Raw genomic sequence first — 20982 nt, 5'->3', positions numbered from 1 at the left:
TCATTCTAGGGACTGATTATATCATGAAACATGAATGTTAATCCTAAATGAATCATGTATAGCATGACAGTTTTATTCATCACTTCCCAGTTCTACAGAAGAATGAACCCCATTAAAATAGTGGAAGGATTGAAGTGTGTAAATTGGGTAACACCAATGCACAATACATGCAGCGATCTAACAATGTTTTCTTGGAGATGAAAGAAAACAACAAGAAATTCATTAATTTAAAAAAAGTTGAATTTGAAATATGCTATTTAGTTACTGATTTGTTCTTGCTCCTTTAAACTCCATTGTTTTGAATGAGGTCATGTTGTAATGATATGTTGAGGTGAATTCTATCATCCAATGTTTCTATTGACACTGGCTGATTAACTGAGTTGCTATAAGAATAATGATATGGTTTATTCCTCGTATGTTGCAAAACATACTTGGCGAATACAGTGCGATTCTGATTCTGATTCTGATTCTGATAATGTTCACTTGATAAGTAAAAGATGATTCAATAATTCACTTATTGACCAATTGGACGATTTTGAAGCGTTTTGAAAGCAAATTCACAGGAAACTGAATTGTACTCAAGAGCGTATTCAAGAGAGAGTTAGATTTAGCTCTTAGGGTTAACGGAATCGAGGGATATGGGGAGAAAGAACGGTCTCAACCCGAAATATCATCCATTCCTCTCCAGAGATGCTGCCTGTCCTGCTGAGTTACTCCAGCTTTTTGTGTCTATCTTAAGCAAGAACGTGGTACTGATTTTGGACGATCAGCCATGATCATATTGAATGGCGGTGCTGGCTCAAAGGGCCGAATAGCCTACTCCTAGAAACCTATTTTCTATGTTTCTATGTACTCCAAAATATGGACCTTATTTATCTGATTTTTACTGTGCCCGTAAAATGTTGTCAGTTCCCTTCTGCGTGGGGTTGACGTCAAATTGTATTTAGCAACATATCACTCCATCCTATTTTGGGACGAGACATTCATGAGGAACAGTCACTCTCCCGACTTAAACCTGATACAATTCGCACATGTGAGCGCCTTGTGGTTGGCAGCTCTGGTGACCACACACAAGCCACATACTGGAGATCAGGGGCCGGCAACGGGCAGCTTCAACCAATAGGCGAGGAACGGGGGACGAGGCAGTCCCAGCTGTGAAATAAAGCAGTTGACTGCCAGCAACAGGTTCGAGCACAGAGGAAGGATAAAGGTCGGGACACACGAAGCACAACTCAGGGGAAAGGGAAAGCTTTTTCGTTGTCCCATTAACCCACAATCAAAATGAACACATCATGCGCCCGCTGTGGATTCGGGGTTTATTCCGCAGAGAAGTTAGTTTGCTTGGATCAGGTAAGTGAAGATTGCCAGACTTTCGTTGAAGTGTCATTATCAACTCAGTTTGTGGACAGTTAATACAATGTTTACTTTCGCTATCTACAGACATGGCACAAGTCTTGCTTTCATTGTGAGGTCTGCAAAATGATCCTGACAGTAAATAATTTTATCAGCCATGAGAAGAAGCCTTATTGCCAGGCGTAAGTCATTTTTGATATTAGTGATGGCTTCTGTGGCCTATTGATATTTACCAACGTTTATATGTTATTAATGTATCTTTAAAAGATGGCAAATACATTGAAAACATAAAATTAGAAGTACAATGTCATCATTAAACTGTTAAACGAGTCTATTTTTGTTGTTACTGTGTATACTAACAGTCTCGCAGCTATTCTAATTTTAGATATTTATACCACTGGAATTCTTCAATCTATTAATAGTAAGAATAGATTATATGATTTTGAGAATCTTGCCTGGGTAACTTTAGGTGAAATTGCCCGGCAAAGCTATTGACTCAATTTTCTAAATTACGTGCAATGTTTTTTCCCCCCTTTAATTCGCAGGCACAACCCCAAACTGAACAAGTTCACGAGTATACTTGACACTCCGTTGAACATGAACGTGAAGAAACAAAGTGAGTCAAGTGAGGTGAGTACATATGACTATAAAAGGACAATAAAACATTTTAATCTTAAAGATCATCCAAGATTGAAATCATTTAAACAACTCGAAATAATTTGCAAGAATGGGTTCTGTTTCAATTGAAAACAACAAAGCAGTTATTAAATCGTAAGTAACTAATTATCAGATGACTGAGTATGTCACGTTGCACAGGTTTTGCGGTGAATTCAGAAAACTTTTTCTCTTGCTTTCGGTGACATGCAAATCTTCCAATGAATCTGTGTTAGAGCAGCATCTATTTCTGGATGGCAACTGTGGCATGAAACCTTCACCTTCAAGCAAAGGTTAAAATCATAGACTCAGCTATACTTATCGTTATTTATTCCTCCTCATGGTGTTTTGCTGCTATCAACTACAAATCACCAATCTGGTCCAGAAATACTAAATGAATTGTGCATGACTTTGCATAATGAAACAGATTCTTATTATGTTGGTGTTGTAGATTTGAAAGGAAAATCACGATAACTTTGTCTGGAACATATTCTGCCTTGTATACTGTGTACAACAAAAACGTTTGCGATCACCTTAGCATGTCCTTTACCATTAATGTTTATTGGTATAACATTATTTTTAACCACTAATATCTTATACTACAGTTGAACTTTTGTTCTGGTATAGTTGAAATTTTTCTCTAGTAATTGGAATCTGAATTTTAATTCTTAACTGAGTATAGTCTATTTTCCTTCCGTTTTAATAAGACCACATCTCTTTTGTGTTAACTTACAAACAAATGAATAAAAATCATCTAATACTTTCCAATATACTTTCTGACTGATACCAGTAACTGAATATCATAGGAACAAGAATTGTGCTTTAAAAAATGAATTAATTGAGATCAGGAAATTTGTTTTTGAAATAGTAATCTCTCTTTAATGCTCGCCTAAAACCAGCGCTGTCAATACAGACTTGTGTGTTTCAAGTTGAATGTTATCAATATGAGGCCATTTATTGGAAGTGAAATTCTGTTTTTTTCCTTTGTTAATTTGTGACTTTAGCTACATTGTTTCATCTGCTCTCTATTAAATCTATTGTGTTTCTTGCTCTTCTAATGCGAGTTTGCTTGTAAGGGTCTCCTGGCGCTGATCTTCATCTTTCATAGCAGAATTATTTGAAAGGAAGTGTTTGACTCAATCTACGCAGTTTAAGTGATATAATTTACCTGTTACTCTGAAGCTAACAATACTTAACTTTGATAGACACAAAATGTAGGTGTAACTCAGCGGGTGAGGCAGCATCTCTGAAGAAAATGGACATTTCAGGTCAGGATCCTTCTTCAGACCTGCAGCATTACTCCAGCATTTGTGTCTACCTTTGGTATAAACCAGCATCTGCAGTTCCTTATTATTACATGCTAATACTTAACTTTGAACGGCTCTACAAGAAGATGTGGCACGCATCAGAGCTATTACAAATAATTTATATTAAAACGTTTTTTTTCCTTCATTTAGCATGTGTGAACATTACCAGCATGTACTGCTCATCTCTAATTGCTCGGTAGAGCTGCCTCCTCAAACTGTTACAGTCCATGTAAGAAGGAGGCCTCAATGTGGTATTGCAGGATGTAGATTCCATAATAATATAAGACCAGAGAGAGAATTCTAAGTCAGGCCAGGTCTCATCACGGGAAGGAAACTAGGAGATACCTCATGCACTTACAGTGCTTGATTTTCTTGGTGCTAGAGATGGCTGGCTTGGGGGAAACGCTGTTGAGGAAACCTTGGCAATCTGTGGCAACACGTTCTCTAGATGGCATAACTGCAGACGTGGTCCTTTGTAGTAGAGGCAATGAAGTTTTAGAATAGCTGATGGAGTGCCAATCCATTGTGATGCCTTGGATGGTTTTCTGCTTCTTGAATGGTGTTGGAACTGCATTTTACCAGCAAGTGAGGATTATTTAGATAGAAGATAGTGGAAAGGCTTTGGTGAGTCGGGAGACAAGTCGGGAGAGTACCACAATGGTACTGCCACACAGTTCCAGCCATCCAAGTTCGATCCTGGGCTCTGCTTCTGTTTGTGTGGAGATAGCACCTTTACAGTGTGGTCATGTGAGATTTCTCCAGTACTGCAGCTTCCACCCACATGCCAAGTGCTTGTAGGTAAGTTAATTGACTGCTGTCAATCAACCCTAATGTCGCTGGAAGGTATGTGACTCAGGCAGAGTTGATGGAGTTAGAGAGAGAGAGAATAGATTGCAGGAACTAAATGGGGGAGTGGGCTAGATAAGTTCACTCTGAGAGCCAGCATTGACTCGATGGGCCAGGTGGCCTCCTGTTACTAGAAACGACGGTCTCCAGTCAGTGACTTGATCGATTAGCAATAATGGCTAATCCAGTAATGATCTTGGTCAATGGTGGATCCCAGGATATTGATGGAATGGGGATTAATGATGGTGCCGGTGAATCATTGATACATGATGGCAAAGCCATTGATTGGCAAGGATAACGACTCTTTTGTGATGAAATGAAGATAAATTGTGACAAGAACATTACTATGGTGAGGATCCTTAAAAGACATTGTAAAATTCATTATAATAAACTGTCTGCTGAATTTTTGTATTTAGATTAAGTACCGTGAAGATGCCGAAAAATACAAATCAGTTTTTCAGTGGGATATAAGATCGAAGCAACTAGAGCATGCCTGTACTGTTGGACGGCTCGCCAGTAAGGTACGTGACTTGATCCAATTGTCTATTGTGGGCATCATAACTAGGCTTTAATTACATGATGCGACAACTTTGGTTAGAATCCATCACACAAGCTAAGTGAGTTCCTGGGATGGTGTGTAAGGTAGAGCCTCGACCTATCCCTTCAAAGCAATTCATTATGAGTTTCCACATTAAAAGCCTCCCTTTATTGAAACGCATAAAGACGGTGCAGTTATTTCAGATGGCACCAAGTACTTTCTTATTGTGGATAGACACAAAATGCTGGAGTAACTCAGCGGGTCAGGCAGTATCTCTGGAGAACATGGATGATAGGCTATGTTTCTGTCCAGAACCCTTCTTCAGACTTGGGCAATGCTAGGCGTTGGAACCTTTCTTCAGACTCGATATCCTTGTTCTCAGGGGATGCTGCCTGCCCCACTGAGTTACTGCAGCATTTTGTGTCTATCATTGGTATAAACCAGCAGTTCCCTGTTATTCCATTCTTCCTTACCTCAGTCATTTTAGTCGTCGAGTGGGGTACGATGAAGGGTCTTCTCACTGAGCGCATGAACCTTAATGCAATCTGCAGCAGAGATGTGGACAGGCATTGCCCAAGTAGAATGTCAGAACCTGTGTGGTCAATAGTAATAAAACATTGGAGAGATGTAAAATGGGCTTCTCACTAATTATCATCGATTTTAAACTATTGATCAAAATCATATATTATCACCTGACATTTGCAACAATTGATTTGAGATTTTAGTTTAATTTAGAGATACAGCTCAGAAACAGGCCCTTCAGCCTACCGAGTCTGCACCTACCAGCGATCACCACATATTAACATTATCCTACACACACTAGGGACAATTTTTACATTTACCAAGCCAATTAACCTAAAAAACCTGTACGTCTTTAGAGTGTAAAAGGAAACCGAATCTCAGAGAAAACCCACGCGGTCACGGGGAGAACGTACAAACTCCCTACAGACAGCACCCGTAGTCAGGATCAAACCCGTGTCCGCAGCGTTGCAAGCGCTGTAAGACAGCAACTCTACCTGTGTGCCACCGTGCCGTCCTAAAATCTAAAGCAAAAGAGGAGGCCTGTCCTTTCTTTTGCAATTTTGCTGGCAAGTTTATTAAAATGTGGGGCTCAAGGTTGAGGCTTGAATATAGACTCTCAACCCTAGAGCTTCAGTGTCTGTACTCTAGGTTGAAAATCGGATGTGACCCCTGCAATGTTTCAATGTTCAGTGTTTCCCCTTTTATTTCTGTGGACTTGTTTACACATTAAAACAAATATGATCGAGCTTTTAAAAATGCTCTGGTTTGCAGGTGCAATACACTAAAGAATGGGATGAAACAAAGGAGTCCTATCACCTCCCACCAGGCATTCTCCAAGCCCAGAAAAATATGAATCTTATCAGTGAGGTAACATATGACTACTTGCTCTTTTTAAGTTAATTACATTTTTATGTTGTACATTTTAAGATTTGTCACATTATAAGTCAAGTGATTTTCTCATTTTTCTAACATTACAGAATGCTTATCAGTCTACTTATGGAGATAACAGTTGGTATTCTACTAGTCTTATGAGCCCAGAGGTTGTACAAGTTGCCCAGAAGCAAAAAGCTATCAGTGACGTAAGTGAAGGGGGATTTATTAGTTTATATTTTCAGCATTAAGAAATTTGTGTAATGCCCTGTTGTACCCAGAGATCTTTTTAAATTATGCTTTAAGGCTCAGATCAGCAGCCTAATTATTTTTTCCCTGCGGGGATTTTCTCTGAGTGCTCCAGTTTCCTCCCACACTCTAAAGATGCACAGATGTGTAGGTTAATTGCCTTTGGTAAAATTGTAAATTGTCCCTAGTGTGTGTGTGTGTGTAGGATAGTGTTAGTGAGCGTGGATCGCTGGTCGGCGTGGAGTCGGTGGGCCGGTGGGCCGAAGAGCCTGTTCCCATGCTTTATCTCTAAACTAAACTAAAAGAATTATAGGCCGCGTACTGCTAAATGATAAGGAGATAATTTATATACAGAATATAGTTCACTTGTGAGTGATGCAGGACAATATATATAAAGAATATACTTGCGCCTCATAACAATATGGATTGATATTCATTCTTGCACTGTTGTAACAGTTTCGTCATTTAATTATTGAATAGATGGTAATAATTTTATCTGACTGCCAGAGTGAACTAAACTGTAATGGAACAAGCATTTGAGCCAGTTATCCAAAACCCAACACACAAACATGGAGCTGTGGCAATCAATGGAGTGCAGTAACAGGCAACCAGTGGACAGAGGCTGGCAGAATGGATAGATAAATGGCCAATAACATTTGATGAAGTGTGAAATGATACACTTTGTTGGAAAGAATAAGGACGGATGAATGGCTTAGTCTTGAGGAAGAACAATCAGAGCTTCTATGTCTGTAAATCTTTGAACATGCCACAGCATACTGAGGGAACTGTTAGTACAACAAGCAGGATACAGCACTTCTTAAATAAAGGCAAGGAATATATGACTGGAGTATTGAATATGAAAGATGATGCAAGATTTGATTGAGTATATTAAGCTTTCAGATGTTCATGTAAATCTTAGTTGTCCATTTTTAATGTTTTATAGAATTTCCACTTGAACATCTTCAATAGGGCGGCACAGTTGTGCTGCTGGTAGAGCTACTATGCCACACACAGCGCCAGAGACCCGGGTTCAATCCTGACCTTGGTTGCTGCCTGTGTGAAGTTGGCATGTTCTCCTTGTGTCATCTTGGGTTAATTGGCCACTAAATTGTCCCTTCGAGCCATTCAATGTGATCATGGCAGATCATCCCCAATCAGTACCCCGTTCCTGCCTTCTCCCCATATCCCCAGACTCCGCGATTTTTAAGAGCCCTATCTAGCTCTCTCTTGAAAGCATCCAGAGAACCTGCCTCCACCGCCCTCTGAGGTAGAGAATTCCACAGACTCACCATTCTCTGTGAGAAAAAGTGTTTCCTTGTCTCCGTTCTAAATGGCTTACTCCTTATTCTTAGCTGTGGCCCCTGGTTCTGGACTCCCCCAACATCGGGAACATATTTCCTGCCTCTAGCATGTCTAAACCCTTAACAATCTTATATGTTTCAATCAGATCCCCTCTCATCCTTCTAAACTCCAGAGTGTACAAGCCCAGCGGCTTAATTCTCTCAGCATATGACAGTCCCGCCATCCCGGAAATTAACCTTGTAAACCTACACTGCACTCCCCCAATAGCAAGAATGTCCTTCCTCAAATTAGAAAGGCAATGCAATTCAAGGCAATGCCTCCAACACCTTTAACATTTGTTTACATAAGTGGTTTCCTAAGTATATGCCCTTTGTTGACTGCAGTAATTTTATTTGAGAGCATTTAGTCACAATCTCTCAGCTTCTATAACTGCAACTTAAACGGAATTAATGCTAAGTTGACAATAAAATAAATTGCAGATTTTGGAAAACTGAAATTATAATAATAGGAAATGCTGGAAATACCTAGCAAGGCAGGTAGCATCTGTGGAGAAGAAAAGCCAAGTTAACATTTCAGAATAGACAGATAGATGGTCTGAAGAAGGGTCTCGACCCGAAATGTCACCCATTCCTTTTATCCAGAGATGCTGCCTGCCCCGATGAATTACTCCAGCATTCTGTGTCTATCTTCGGTGTAAACTAGCATCTGCAGTTCCTTCCTTAACATTTCAGGTTGATGGTCTTTCATTGGGACAAGAACAAGTTATAAAACTAGCATGCTTTTAATTTCCAGAAGGGCAGAACTATGGGGAAAAAAATGATAGAGAATTAGAGAGACTGAATGTATGTTGCAATGTTTGGCTAAAGTCCATTTCAGATTTGGAAACGGCACAGTTACAGTGTGGAAAGATTCGCTTCAGGCCACCGAGTCCACACCAACCATCGATCACCCATCCACTAGTTCTGTGTAATTCCACTTTCGAAGGCTACACACCAGGGACAATTTACATAAGCCAATTAACCTGCAGACCTGCACATCTTTGGAATGTGGGAGAGTGGAGGGGTGAAGGGATGGAGGGGTGGAGGGGTGGAGGGAAAAAACCACCAGGTCACATGGGGAACATACAAACCCTGCACAAACACCACCCGGAGTGAGGATTGAACCTTGGTTTCCGGTGCTGTGATACCAAATATTAATCTCTCTTTTCCCCTTGTAAACAGCATTTGTGGCCATACCCTCTGTGGGTAATTTAAGGAATTTTTCAAAAGCAATTTCAAACTTTGTTTTATGGTATTAGCACTGAATTTGGCAATTGAACACAATGATACTATCAGTTATTGCTTGTCAGTCTGAGAATTTTCAGATCATAACAGTTAGTTTAGCATTATAAATAATATTATAGTGCTATTGTAGAATCATAATAATTATGTATAAAAAATTATTAGTTATGCAGTGAACTGCAGATCTCTTGTCACTTCTTTAGATCTAACTTAAAGGATAATTATTCTCTTTAAACATAAAAAGTATTTGTTTTTAAGTAAGATCTCATTTGATGTATTGATGTATATATAATGGTTCAAAGTTAGCATTTTATGTGGGAGAATGTTGTGACATAATGACAGCATGACTTGTATCTTAAGACAAATTACCACAGTGGTGAAATTATGTTATTTCTTTGCTTTCATGAATGTGGTGGATGATAACCACTTGAACTGAAGTGATAAGAAAACTACACAAACTTTACTTTGAAGTGTAGAATTCTCATTTTTCTCTGTTCCACTTCTTTTAAGTTATTTCTCAATCTTGCACCCGGTTCAATGATGAGACTTGTATTCAGATTTTCACCTTCTGTAATGATACTAAACCATCATTGAAAGTACTTTGAATTTCTGCAAAGAGCGAAATGCATTGTGAAAATCGAAACTTATTAATTAAAAAAAAATCATTTCATTTTACTCCTGATCTAAGCCTTCTTCATGTGCTCTTGAGCCAGCTTTAGCACTGCACTAAACTATCTCCTGATAGCAGTGGCTATCAAGAATTTTAACACAAAGGTGCCTATATTTCTTAGCAAACAGGGATCTAAGTGAAAGTACTGTGAGCTGTAGTTAAGAGGCACATTTCACAACCAAAGAGTACTTGATGTGCATTGCAAGCAATGACATAGGTTCAAAGAATGGTCATGGTTGTAAAGTAGAAAATATCACAGCTGATCTGATCACAGCAAGATCCTATAAACAGCAGTAATAATTAGAAGGCAGTGGATGATGAGTGAAGAGTAAGTACTGGCCTTGACAAGAGGGCTAATGGCTCTTCACAGAATCTACATAATCTATGAGAAGCTTTGCCTAAATGTTTCATATGGAGGACTTCACTCCCATAGTCCAACATCCTTTCAGTGATGGGGAATGCAAAAGGGGCCATTTTTATTTCTCTATACTGAGGCCTAATATTTTGACCACTTGTTTCTAAATGTTATACGTGTCCCAATATTAATTTAAAAAAATGTACACTTTAAACAGTAGGTAATCTAATGCTAAACCCCATGGGGAAAATTGTTATGTTTTAAAGATTTTTTTTTAAAGCAATTAAAGGGGACATTTATCTGAAATTGTTTGGTGTTAATAAAATCTGATAGTTTTGTTTGTTTATTCTGCTTTAAAATTGGGAAAGGTTGCGTTAATGTGTATTAAAAAAAATGTTTGTTCAGTTTTTAATTAGCATTTGTAATTCCTATTTGTATCTAATTAATATTTCTTATAAAGAAGCCCATCAATAAATGGCAACGTTAATCAATGAGTGGCTTATGTGGAAACAGAATTTATGACTATAATACTGCATTGATAATTCTCTGATGGATCTGCAGTATTTTTGATGGCATGTATTTGGTGCCTAAAGGCGGCTGGATTAGGGAAATTTGCTACATAGTGTGGCATAGCCAATTTTAGGAAATTTGTTCTCCAACTTGATTTCACTATGCAGGTTTCTGGCATGCGATAATGACTGACTCAGTTTCAGCTGCTAATGAGCCATGTGCCATGTTGGCTTGGTGTCTAGGTGTGTGCCTGAGAGGTGCCAATTACCTCAGCCAATCTGGATCTGAATATCTGTTTCTGGCCATTGACCAGACTGGATTGTGGCTAACTGCAATTTGCACTGCAGTCAGTTTTCTTTTCCAGGTTCTGAGCAAAAGCCAAATGTGCATAAAGGATCTTTACAGACTGCCTCCAAAAGGCTACTTAAAACATACTTGACATGAGCTGGAGTCAGGAGGAGAAGTAGCAAATACAGTTGGCCAAATGCAGTGTCCCCATCTGATGGCCTCTTCCATTAATGCGAACATTGTCTTAAACCAGAGCCACAGTTCACCATTCTGGCTGTTTCAGGTTACTGGGGCTGGGAATGATGCTATGACTGACCAACAAACAAATGGGTCTGGCAGACTACTTTTGTGCACTTATTATACCAGCTTACCCATAATAAGTGCACAAAAGGCACATCCAATTTGCAGCTAGTTGAATCCAAATCAATCTGAAAAGCAAGCACAACCTATCAAGTACCGTTTAATTTAATAAGTAATATAAAGTTAAAATATTTTCCCACTTTAGCAGTAGGGGTGAGAATCAGAAGAAAAGCAAACCTGAAATCTGGTGAAAGGTTATTGATTTCCCCAGTGTTTCTAGCAATGTGTGTTTTTATTTGTCAGCATTCAATACTTTTGCTCATCTCCTTTTTAATTTTGCATCCCAGTTTCAACATAGTAAAGAGCATGAGAAGAACATTGAAGAAAAATGGAGCCAAGCAGCAGGTGCTGAATTAGCCATGAGGAGAGAGAATTCAGTAAAGTACACTCAGGTTGGTTAGACAACAAGAGGCAATGTTGGTACTCAAACATCGCGCTCCTCTGTAATTTCTTGATAATTTGAATAATTTAACTGTTCTTAATAAAAGTACATTTTGTGATGAGCCAGCCAATAATATGTGAAGATCGATTGACAGCGATAATCTATTTATATTTATATTTTATATATTTTTTTATGCCTCATCCACACTTAGTAGTACTTAAATTCTGTTTACCATTATATCAATGATATTTCTGTACAACAAGCATCTAATGCAATCATAGATAGACATAAAATGTTGGAGTAACTCAGCGGGTCAGGCAGCATCACTCGGGAGAATAAATAAGTGACATTTTCGGTTGAGACCTTTCTTCAGACAGAGTCAGGGGAGAGGAAAACTAGAGGTATGAAGAGCTACAGAACAGATCAGAGCTGGCACCAATGGGCAAAGAGCCCACAATAGTCCATTGTTGGCTGTGGAGCAGATGGGGGGGGGGGGGGGGGGGGGGGGGGGGGGGGGGGGGACACAAACAGTAAAACTAGCAGGACAAATAGGGTGGGGAGGGGCGGAGAGAGAGGGCTGCATTATCCAGCCTATTACTGTTAAAAGTTGTGTTTACAAGACTAACTGCTGATCATGCTTGATTCAGCGCACACCTTGTATTCATCCCTCCCCCCCCCCCCCCCCCCCGACACACGCGTTTCATCTCCCAAACTATCCTCACGACTACTATAAATTTTACCTCTGACTTTTACTTAATTTTACTTAATTTTACTTAAGATATAGTTTAGCTGCCATTGCTATCCCATGAAGTACAGGGGACAGAGATATTAAAACAATTAAATGAATTAAAATAATGAAAAAGTTTTAAACTCAATAAATGGAAAAACACACACATCTTAATTATAAACATTAATAACTAAAAGAAAGAAACGAATTCCAAACCATTTACTGATATGAATTGGGTCAACAACTCCATTCCAGTATCAGTTCCTTCCGACACCCGTCCAGTAGATAGAGCTCTTAAAGATAGAGGAGTCAAGGGAGATGGGGAGAAGGCAGGAACAGGGTACTGATTGTGGGTGATCAGCCATGATCACAGTGAATGGCGGTGCTGGCTCGAAGGACCGAATGGCCTACTCCTGTATCTATTGTCTATTGTCTATTGTCTATAGTAAGTGGAGTTGTGCCGCATGGATGGCTGGAGTAGAAGTGAAGGATTAGACATGAAGTGTGTTTGCTTCTCAGTGCACTATAACTAGGCACTCTTCCATCATCATTGGCAAGTCAAGTAGCAGAGAGGAACCTGACAACGCGGTCAAGTGACAGAGAGGCATCTGATCTCCAGCACCTTCTTCACTTCCGCGTTTCAATCCACAGTCACTGTCGGACAGTGGCAGAGGTCAGAAATGCCTAATGCCGTTAGCCAGTGGATCTCTACAGAAATGCAATCTACTGTTTGGTATCATCCTGATAATTTATTTGACATGGAGTCATACAGCACGGAAACAGGCCCTTCAGCCCAACTCGTCCATGCTGACCAACATGTCCCATCAAAGCTAGCCCCAATTACCTACATTTGGCCCATATGCTTTTCCGACTATGTATCTGTGCAAATGTCTTTTAAATGTTGACATTGTAACTGCCTTCACACCGTTCTCTGGCAGTTCGCTCCATGTACCCACCTGTGTGAAATAACTTCCCCTCAAATTTCTGTGAAATCTTTATCCCCCTCACTTTAAAACTACATGAATATTTTTCAGGGCAAGGAAGTAGTAATTCTAAGGTACACAAAAATGCTGGAGAAACTTAGCGGGTGCAGCAGCATCTATGGAGCGTAGGAAATAGGCGACGTTTCGGGCCGAAACCCTTCCTCAGTCTGATCTTCCAGCATCTGCAGTTCCTTCTTGATCAAGTAGTAATTCTATCTTGCTGTGGTTACTTGATGGAGGTAATCTGATGGGATCAGACACATTTTAGAGGATCAACACCCTGTCCACAGTGCTTACTTAAAATAGTTCCTGCTGATACTGGGCTGAGCAGTTTTCTTTCAAGTGATAGTTGGCTGACACAGGGCACAGTTTTTTTTAACGTTGTATAAATGCGGACACTGTTGCCTATTTTAATAGCTCATGCCCAGTTGGATATGGGAGGGTGCAACAGAAGCAGGGCCTGCTCCATTCGGGATTCTTAAGCAGCCTCTGCAGCCGAAACAGTGACTGCCACCAAAACACACAATTATATACAAAAAAGCAAACTTAAAACCAAACATGCCCAGGTTCAATCCCACTCCACAATACACGATTAACCCAAAGGACATTATCATTCCAATCCCCTAATTAAGACTGTGGCACCATGAAGCAGTGGAAGAGTTGCTGCCTTACAGTGCCAGAGACCCAGGTTTAATCCTGACTATGGGTGCTATCTGCACAGAGTTTGTATGTTCTCCCTATGATAGTTGTGGGGTTTTTCTGGGTGCTCCAGTTTCCTCCCACACTCCAAAGACCTTCAAGTTTGTAGGTTAATTGGCTTCAGTAAATATTGTGAAATGATCCCTAGTGTGTAGAATAATGTTAGTGTACGGGGTGATTGCTAGTTGGTGCAGACTCGGTGGGCTGATGGGCTGGTTTAAACTAGAAATAAAACAAAAATTCAAACCATAATGTGTTCTCTTCTTTGGTAACTTGATTTGGATGAAAAAGCTTTGGCTCTTAATTGAGCTTAACTAATTTGCATATTTTACTTAATGAATATTGAGGCATCAGTTAGAAATGTAAGGTTTCTTACACGTGTCAAATTTTGAGGATTTACTGCTGTTATTGGTGTATATCAGTGAAGTGTCAGATAAAATTGCCTTTGAATGGAATTGTCAATATGTATTTTTCTCCTCCTTTGGCAGCCTGAGTTTTCTGCAGACTTTGAGGATGGTAGGGGGAAAGGAAGTTTCCCTGCAATGATCACACCAGCGTACAACCATGCTAAGAGAGCCAACGATCTTGCAAGTGATGTAAGTATTTGGTGAAGAAAAGCAAGTACAGTTAACACTCGTTATTACAGACCGCTTTATAATGGATTTTGTTTATAGCAGACTGCAGGCTGCTAGTTACACCGCGGAGGCTATTAAAATTGACAAGGCATTAAAATTGACAAGCAATTGGTTCAATGGGCACTTACCTCCATGAAACAATGTAACAAACAGCCTTTAGCATTTGGCATTTTTCGTTTGCAGTACCAAAAATACATTTTTTGCCTTTAAAAAGACCTAGCAGGTGAGGGTCTAGAAGGGGAAATGGAGTTAATGTTAAAGATTGATGTCTTTTCATCCTGGACTGGGCGGGAAGCTGGTTGAGGGAATCTGACGAAGTGGGACAGGGTTTCCTCGCTCCACTACATGGCCACCACAATGCCCAGGACCTCCCGCTTTGCTCTCAATCTCTGAATGCGGATATCAGCGGCGGGGACAGCGGTTATTGCCGTTCCCCTGCCGCGCTGGACAAGGTGATTCCGGGCGGCCATCTTGGGCCGCTGCTCTCCGTGTGGTGAGAGAGGTCCCACTGGGCTCTCAGTGACGGGGCTCCAAGATTCTGACCCGGTGCCCGAGCTGTGATGTCAATGGCGGACAAACCCTTACTCGGTTAGAGTGGACAATCGGCAATAATGGACACCAGTACCTTCCCCACAGTCTGTTATAACAAGGTTTTACTGTTTTTCATTGCAATCCCACTGCCAAAATTAAACTAGTCCAGATCTAAAAGCTGTGGAATATGTTCCTTTCATGTTGCTCTGGCAATCGTCATGCTTTTGATCATCAAATTCAAAGCCTTGAATACTCTTCCTTGACCTCTTTGAAAATTTGTGCTCTAAGCTGCACCACTGCCCTTCATTCTCATTCTGTAATAGAGTATAGAAATGACGTGCAGAAAATTACTCTTGACGATGTATTTTAAGCAGAGTAAATATAAGAAAACATAAAAAGTACAGCACAAGAACAGGCCCTTTGGCCCATAATGTCTCGAACATAATGCGAAGATAAACTAATCTCATCTACCTGCACATGATCCATATCCATTCATTCCATTCAAATCCATGCACCTATCCACAGGCCTCTTAAACATGGCTATCGTATTTATCACCAGCACCACCACCACTGACAATACATTCCAGGCACCCAGCACCCTCTGTTGACGAAAATGAACTTTCCCCATGTATCCTTAAACTTTGCCCCTCTAACCTTGATGTATATGGACTCTAGTCTTTGACATTTCCACCCTAGGAAAAAATGTTTTGACTGTCTACCCTGTTTACGCCTCTCATAATTTTAATTTACTTCTACCAGGTCTCTCCTTAACCTTTGGCAATGCTGTTGAAGTGCTTGTTGTGAATAAGTGCTTGTTGCTGTTTTTGTATCATCAATGCATATGATTAAGACCTTGCTTAAGAGCCAATTTTTTCATGATTATAGATAAAATATAAGAAAGACCATACAATGATGAAAGGATCAGCCCAATACCACACAATGACAGCTGATGAGAACTTAACCATGAAGCGGGCCCAGGAAGTTAACAAGCTTGTTAGTGAGGTAAAGGAGCTTAATTACTCGTGATTTTCATAACTATTGGCAAAAAAATTAGAACTGCCCTACGGGAAGTCAACAGTAACATTGCCAAAAACATTCAGCCAATTTGTGTGGAGAAGTTATCAGTTGGGAAAATTACTGGCCACCAAGTCTGTGTCGACCAACAATCACCCGTACACTAGTTCTATCCTACACACTCGGGACAATTTACAGAAGCTAATTAACCTCTCAACTTGCACGTCTTTGTAATGTGGGAGGAAACCAGAGCACCCGGAGAAAACCCATCCGGTCACAGGGATAACGTAGAAACTCTGTACAGACAACACCCAAGATCAAACCTGGGTCTCTGGTGTGTAAGTCGGCAACTCTACCATTGTGTTACTTTGATGCTCCATCTCTGGACTCCATGAAAGATTCTCCAATTGACATTAAACTGAAGTGTTTTTATGTTGCTTGCAATATTTACATAAAGGCTACGAATACTAGACGTTTTAAATATTATCCTATTGTAGTTGAAAAGGTGCATTTATATAAGATATACAAGATATTTTGTTTGAAAATGATAGAAGAAATGTTGATGTTTTTGACCAAAATCTACCTCATATTCCCATTAATTATTTATTTTATTGATAACAGATAGGGTACAAAAAGGACCTAGACAAATCGAAAGGTTACAGCATGAACTACTGTGAAACACCTCAGTTCAAGAATATTGCAAAATTATCAAAATTTACAAGCAACGTGAGTCGTTTCAACTTTGTGCTACTTTTGAAGCTAAAATTATTGCTGCTGAAACCAATGATTGTAGGATTGGTATATTTATTTTATTATGAATGATATTGGAAATGAAATATGTACATTTATTCTTTGACATAATTTTAATTCCACCCTGGATATAGTTTATTGAATCTTTTCACTAATCCCTCCTTTGTTACCCTGAAATGGTACTTCCAGATCTTTGTTCTTACTGCTATTTTTTGTTGCTCTTTTCCAGTGATAATGCAGGTGAATAATCTAGCTAGATTCAGTATAAAGTACCATCTGAAGAAGGGTCCTGACCTGAAACGTCACCTGCATGCTGCCTGACCCGCTGGCTGAGCTACTCTTGCGCTTTTTGTCTTTTGTTTGTAAACCGGCACCTGCAGTTCCTTGCTTCTACCATTTACTTTACTCTGCTTGTGGCCTATTCTATGATTTAAAAAGAAATGATGGTTTAAACCGCTGGTTCCCAGCCTCTGGCCAAGGTCCAGCATTGGCTACAATGGATTGAAACTGGACCGTGACATGGTCCAAAATTCTCATTTAAAGATGAACTTAACAATAGCTATTCCATGCTTTAATTTTGTTTATAATTAATTTGATTTTTATTTATTGCTTTAATTTTATGCTTAGTAAGCTGCAAAGCATATAAAAATATAACATAGAAGCAGAATTAAGCCATTCAGCCTATCAAGTCTGCTCTGCCATTCGACCATGGCTGATCTATTACTCCCTCTCATCCGTATTGTCCTGACTCCTCCCATAACCTTTGACACCTTTATTAATCAAGAACCTATTAATCTCCATTGCGTCCATAGCCGTCGGTGGCAGTGAATTGCCCAGATTCACCATACTCTGGCTAAAGAAAGTGTCAAACTTTAGGACTTATGTTCAGTTATCTTGAGATATCACGATAAATTAACTGATTGTTCTGTCAAAATTATGTGAGTAATGGGGAACACAGAAATGATGGATGAACTGAGTACGTTTTACCGTCAGTCTTCACAATGGAAGACACCAGCAACGTGCCAGAAATTGAAGAGAGTCAGGGGACAGAAGTGTGTGTAGTCAAGTCAAATCAAGTCAAGTTTATTTGTCACATACACATACGAGATGTGCAGTGAAATGAAAGTGGCAATGCTCGCGGACTTTTGTGCAAAAGACAACCAACAAAACAACCAAACAAATTATAAACACAATCATACACACATATTCTTTTTCATAATAAATAATGGAAGGAAAAACGTTCTGTAGAGTTAGTCCCTGGTGAGATAGGCGTTTACAGTCCGAATTGCCTCTGGGAAGAAACTCCTTCTCAACCTCTCCGTTCTCACCGCATGGCAACGGAGGCGTTTGCCTGACCGTAGCAGCTGGAACAGTCCGTTGCAGGGGTGGAAGGGGTCTCCCATGATTTTGTTTGCTCTGGAGTCGCTATTACGTATAAGGTGCTGGGGTAGCTGAATGTTCTGAATCACCTGGACCAGATAGATTACACCCCAGGGTTCAAAAGAGGTAGCTGTTGAGATTGTGGAGGCATTAGTAGTGATCTTTCAAACAGTTGAAAAGCAAAAAAAAGCTTTGTTTAGTGTAGAAATCTGAAATAAAGACACAAAATCTTGGAAATACTCAGCAGGTCAGGGTACCTCAATTGAATCCAATTGCATTGCTTTTCATTAAAATGGAGAATCCTTAGAAAACAAATATACTTTAAGTTACAAAGAAGTGAGATGTCTACAGGGAATATAGAGAAGTTGTGTTAGCATTGAGGCAAAGTGGACGGAATGACACTTTGATTCTGGTGCCAGTTGAGAGGGGGATAAATGGGCAATTATCCGTCTGGACGATATAGAAATGGAGGATTGATTAAATAAAGGGAGACAAAAAGATGCAATTGCTGGAATTGATCTTTTATGACACAAACTAGAACGGCTGGAGATATCTGAAGTTGCTTTCTCTCTCCGACATTATCATTGCCCATTTTCATTTTTTCATGACAGATCAACTGATGTTAACAAACCATACACTACCATTGCTCAGCCAACACCACCAACACTGGTATCATCCAGCCTCTCGTGCATATGAAAGATATCCCCTTATTCCACCCACCCCCCCCCCCCCCCCCCCCCCCCCCCCCCCCCTCTCGATAACTTGAAACATGGTCATTTACCAAGATTTTGTTGGTTCAGATGGAAGGTCATCAACCTGAAATGCTAACCACATTTTTCTCTCTCCATAGATTTTGGAATATTTCCAGTGTTCTCGGATATTATATTAGCTGTAATGTACAGTAATGCCATCAATGTAGCATAAATTGAATTCTAATGTTTTGTAGCATTAGACCATTCAGAGCCACTTATGCTGGTTAAGTAGTTTGTAATTGTATGCCTGAAACATGAGGTAAATGTGTAATGTTGTTCTATTCTTTGTGTAGCTCAAATACAACGAAAACTACCAAAATCAAGTGAAAGGCCACTACGAAGGTGTCGGCATGGATAGGCACACAATACATTGTATGAAAGCTGGAAGTTTGGCAAGTGATGTGAGTATGAATAAAAATAGCTAGTGTTAAGTTAATCTTTAAATTAATTGACCAGATATCCCAGGAGTGATAGCCCACTTGCACCCATTGCTCTCATGCACACTCTGGGGACAATCTTTTAGTGGCAACTTGAAACATAATGTTCTAGACCTACTCAACAGTAGGGAACCCTGTATTTGACAACTGGCTAAGCTGTGCCTCAGGTTTGTCAGCTATTAAAATTATCAACATTTTAAGGGCCTAAATATCTGACATTTCTGAACATGCAAGAACTGTTTTTCAAAGTATACTCAATAACAAAATATGGGAACTTTAAAGTGCTATTAGTCACCTTCACATTAATCAATACAAAAATACTAACTATCTACAACCTATAATTAAATTAAAGAAAATAATGAAATTTGGGAACTTTAAAAAGCAATTAACTTATACATTAATCGATACCGAAACACTATCCACAACGTAAATAATTTAAAGAAAATAAAGAAATTTGGAAAAGTCAAGAAATAATGAATTACCTTTACACTAATTGATACAAAAATAGTATTTTAGTATTTTTGTATCAATTAGTGTAAAGGTAATTAATTATTTCTTGACATTTCCAAATTTCTTTATTTTCTTTAAATTACTTACAAGTTGTAGATAGTATTTTTGTATCGATAGTCTCCATCTTAGCTTGGTCCTTCACAGACGCTTTTCTCTATAAAATTAATGAACTCATTAAATCTGCATTGCATTTAACCTGATGCAGTACAACTGCTGGGAAACTGCAGCAAACTGGCATCCCATAATGCCAGAGCACACCATTGGAATTACAGCGGGGAGGCACTTTAGGAAGTTTGAGACACCTACAATCCTATACACTAAAGGACCTGTCTCACTTTCATGACCTAATTCACAACTTCTGCCGAGTTTGCCCTTGATTCATACTCGCAGCATGGTCGTCACAAGGTCGTAGGAGGTCGTAGGTAGGTCGTAGGTAGGCCGTGATGCTAGTCGTAGGTCGGTGACATCAAGTAGGTTGGGGCGTCTTTTCAACATGATGAAAAATGTCCACGAATAAAAAAAGTGGTGAATTAGGTCGTGAAAATGGGTCAGGCCCTTACTTGTGAGTCCTGAACTTCTTGGTGTTTAAATGGGGAAATGCCAGCAGTAACAAGCAGTTGTGCCAGCATTTCTCAGGAATTCCTCATCTGTTACAGTGTAACTTATTTCCAGTAACTAATTCATAATTATTACAGCTCTACTCTTTATAAATAATAGCAATGATAATAAATTGGACCGATTACAAATATTCATATTATGTGAAATAAAATGTTCGCCTATGCTGAATACCCTTTCAAAAGCTGTAAAGTATTTTATAGTAAGTAATTGATATACGAAGGGACGCTTTATATAATTTTCTAGGTGTACATGTGCAATCTATTATACTATGCAAAAAACTAGAAGTGACATGACAAGCTTTCATGACAAGATAGCATTTGATTTGATTTAGACACAAAATGCTGGAGTAACTCAGCAGGTCAGGCAGCATCTCTGGAGAGAAGGAATGATTTGATTTGTTTGAAATGCAATCCAAATCAGTTTACAGAGTTGAATGTAATTTCAAATGTTATAATATCGC

At 39.4% G+C, this 20982-nt stretch overlaps 1 protein-coding gene across 3 annotated transcripts in view; it reads left to right on the top strand.

Moving 5' to 3' along the window:
• Window positions 1–1195: 1195 nt before the first annotated feature.
• The window catches only part of nrap (nebulin-related anchoring protein), an 89199-nt gene continuing 69412 nt past the window's right edge, over window positions 1196–20982 (top strand). For all 3 annotated transcript variants that reach the window (XM_055646886.1, XM_055646888.1, XM_055646887.1), the window contains exons 1-11: window positions 1196–1350; window positions 1441–1535; window positions 1899–1983; window positions 4577–4681; window positions 5992–6087; window positions 6198–6299; window positions 11392–11496; window positions 14384–14491; window positions 15947–16063; window positions 16697–16801; window positions 19251–19358. In XM_055646886.1, the coding sequence (XP_055502861.1) occupies window positions 1282–1350; window positions 1441–1535; window positions 1899–1983; window positions 4577–4681; window positions 5992–6087; window positions 6198–6299; window positions 11392–11496; window positions 14384–14491; window positions 15947–16063; window positions 16697–16801; window positions 19251–19358 (1095 nt within the window). In that variant the 5' untranslated portion in view covers window positions 1196–1281. The remainder of the gene's footprint in view (window positions 1351–1440; window positions 1536–1898; window positions 1984–4576; window positions 4682–5991; window positions 6088–6197; window positions 6300–11391; window positions 11497–14383; window positions 14492–15946; window positions 16064–16696; window positions 16802–19250; window positions 19359–20982) is intronic.

This window comes from Leucoraja erinacea, chromosome 15, assembly GCF_028641065.1.
Source record: "Leucoraja erinacea ecotype New England chromosome 15, Leri_hhj_1, whole genome shotgun sequence".
Taxonomy (NCBI): domain Eukaryota; kingdom Metazoa; phylum Chordata; class Chondrichthyes; order Rajiformes; family Rajidae; genus Leucoraja; species Leucoraja erinaceus.
This window is presented reverse-complemented; position numbering and strand designations above follow the sequence as displayed.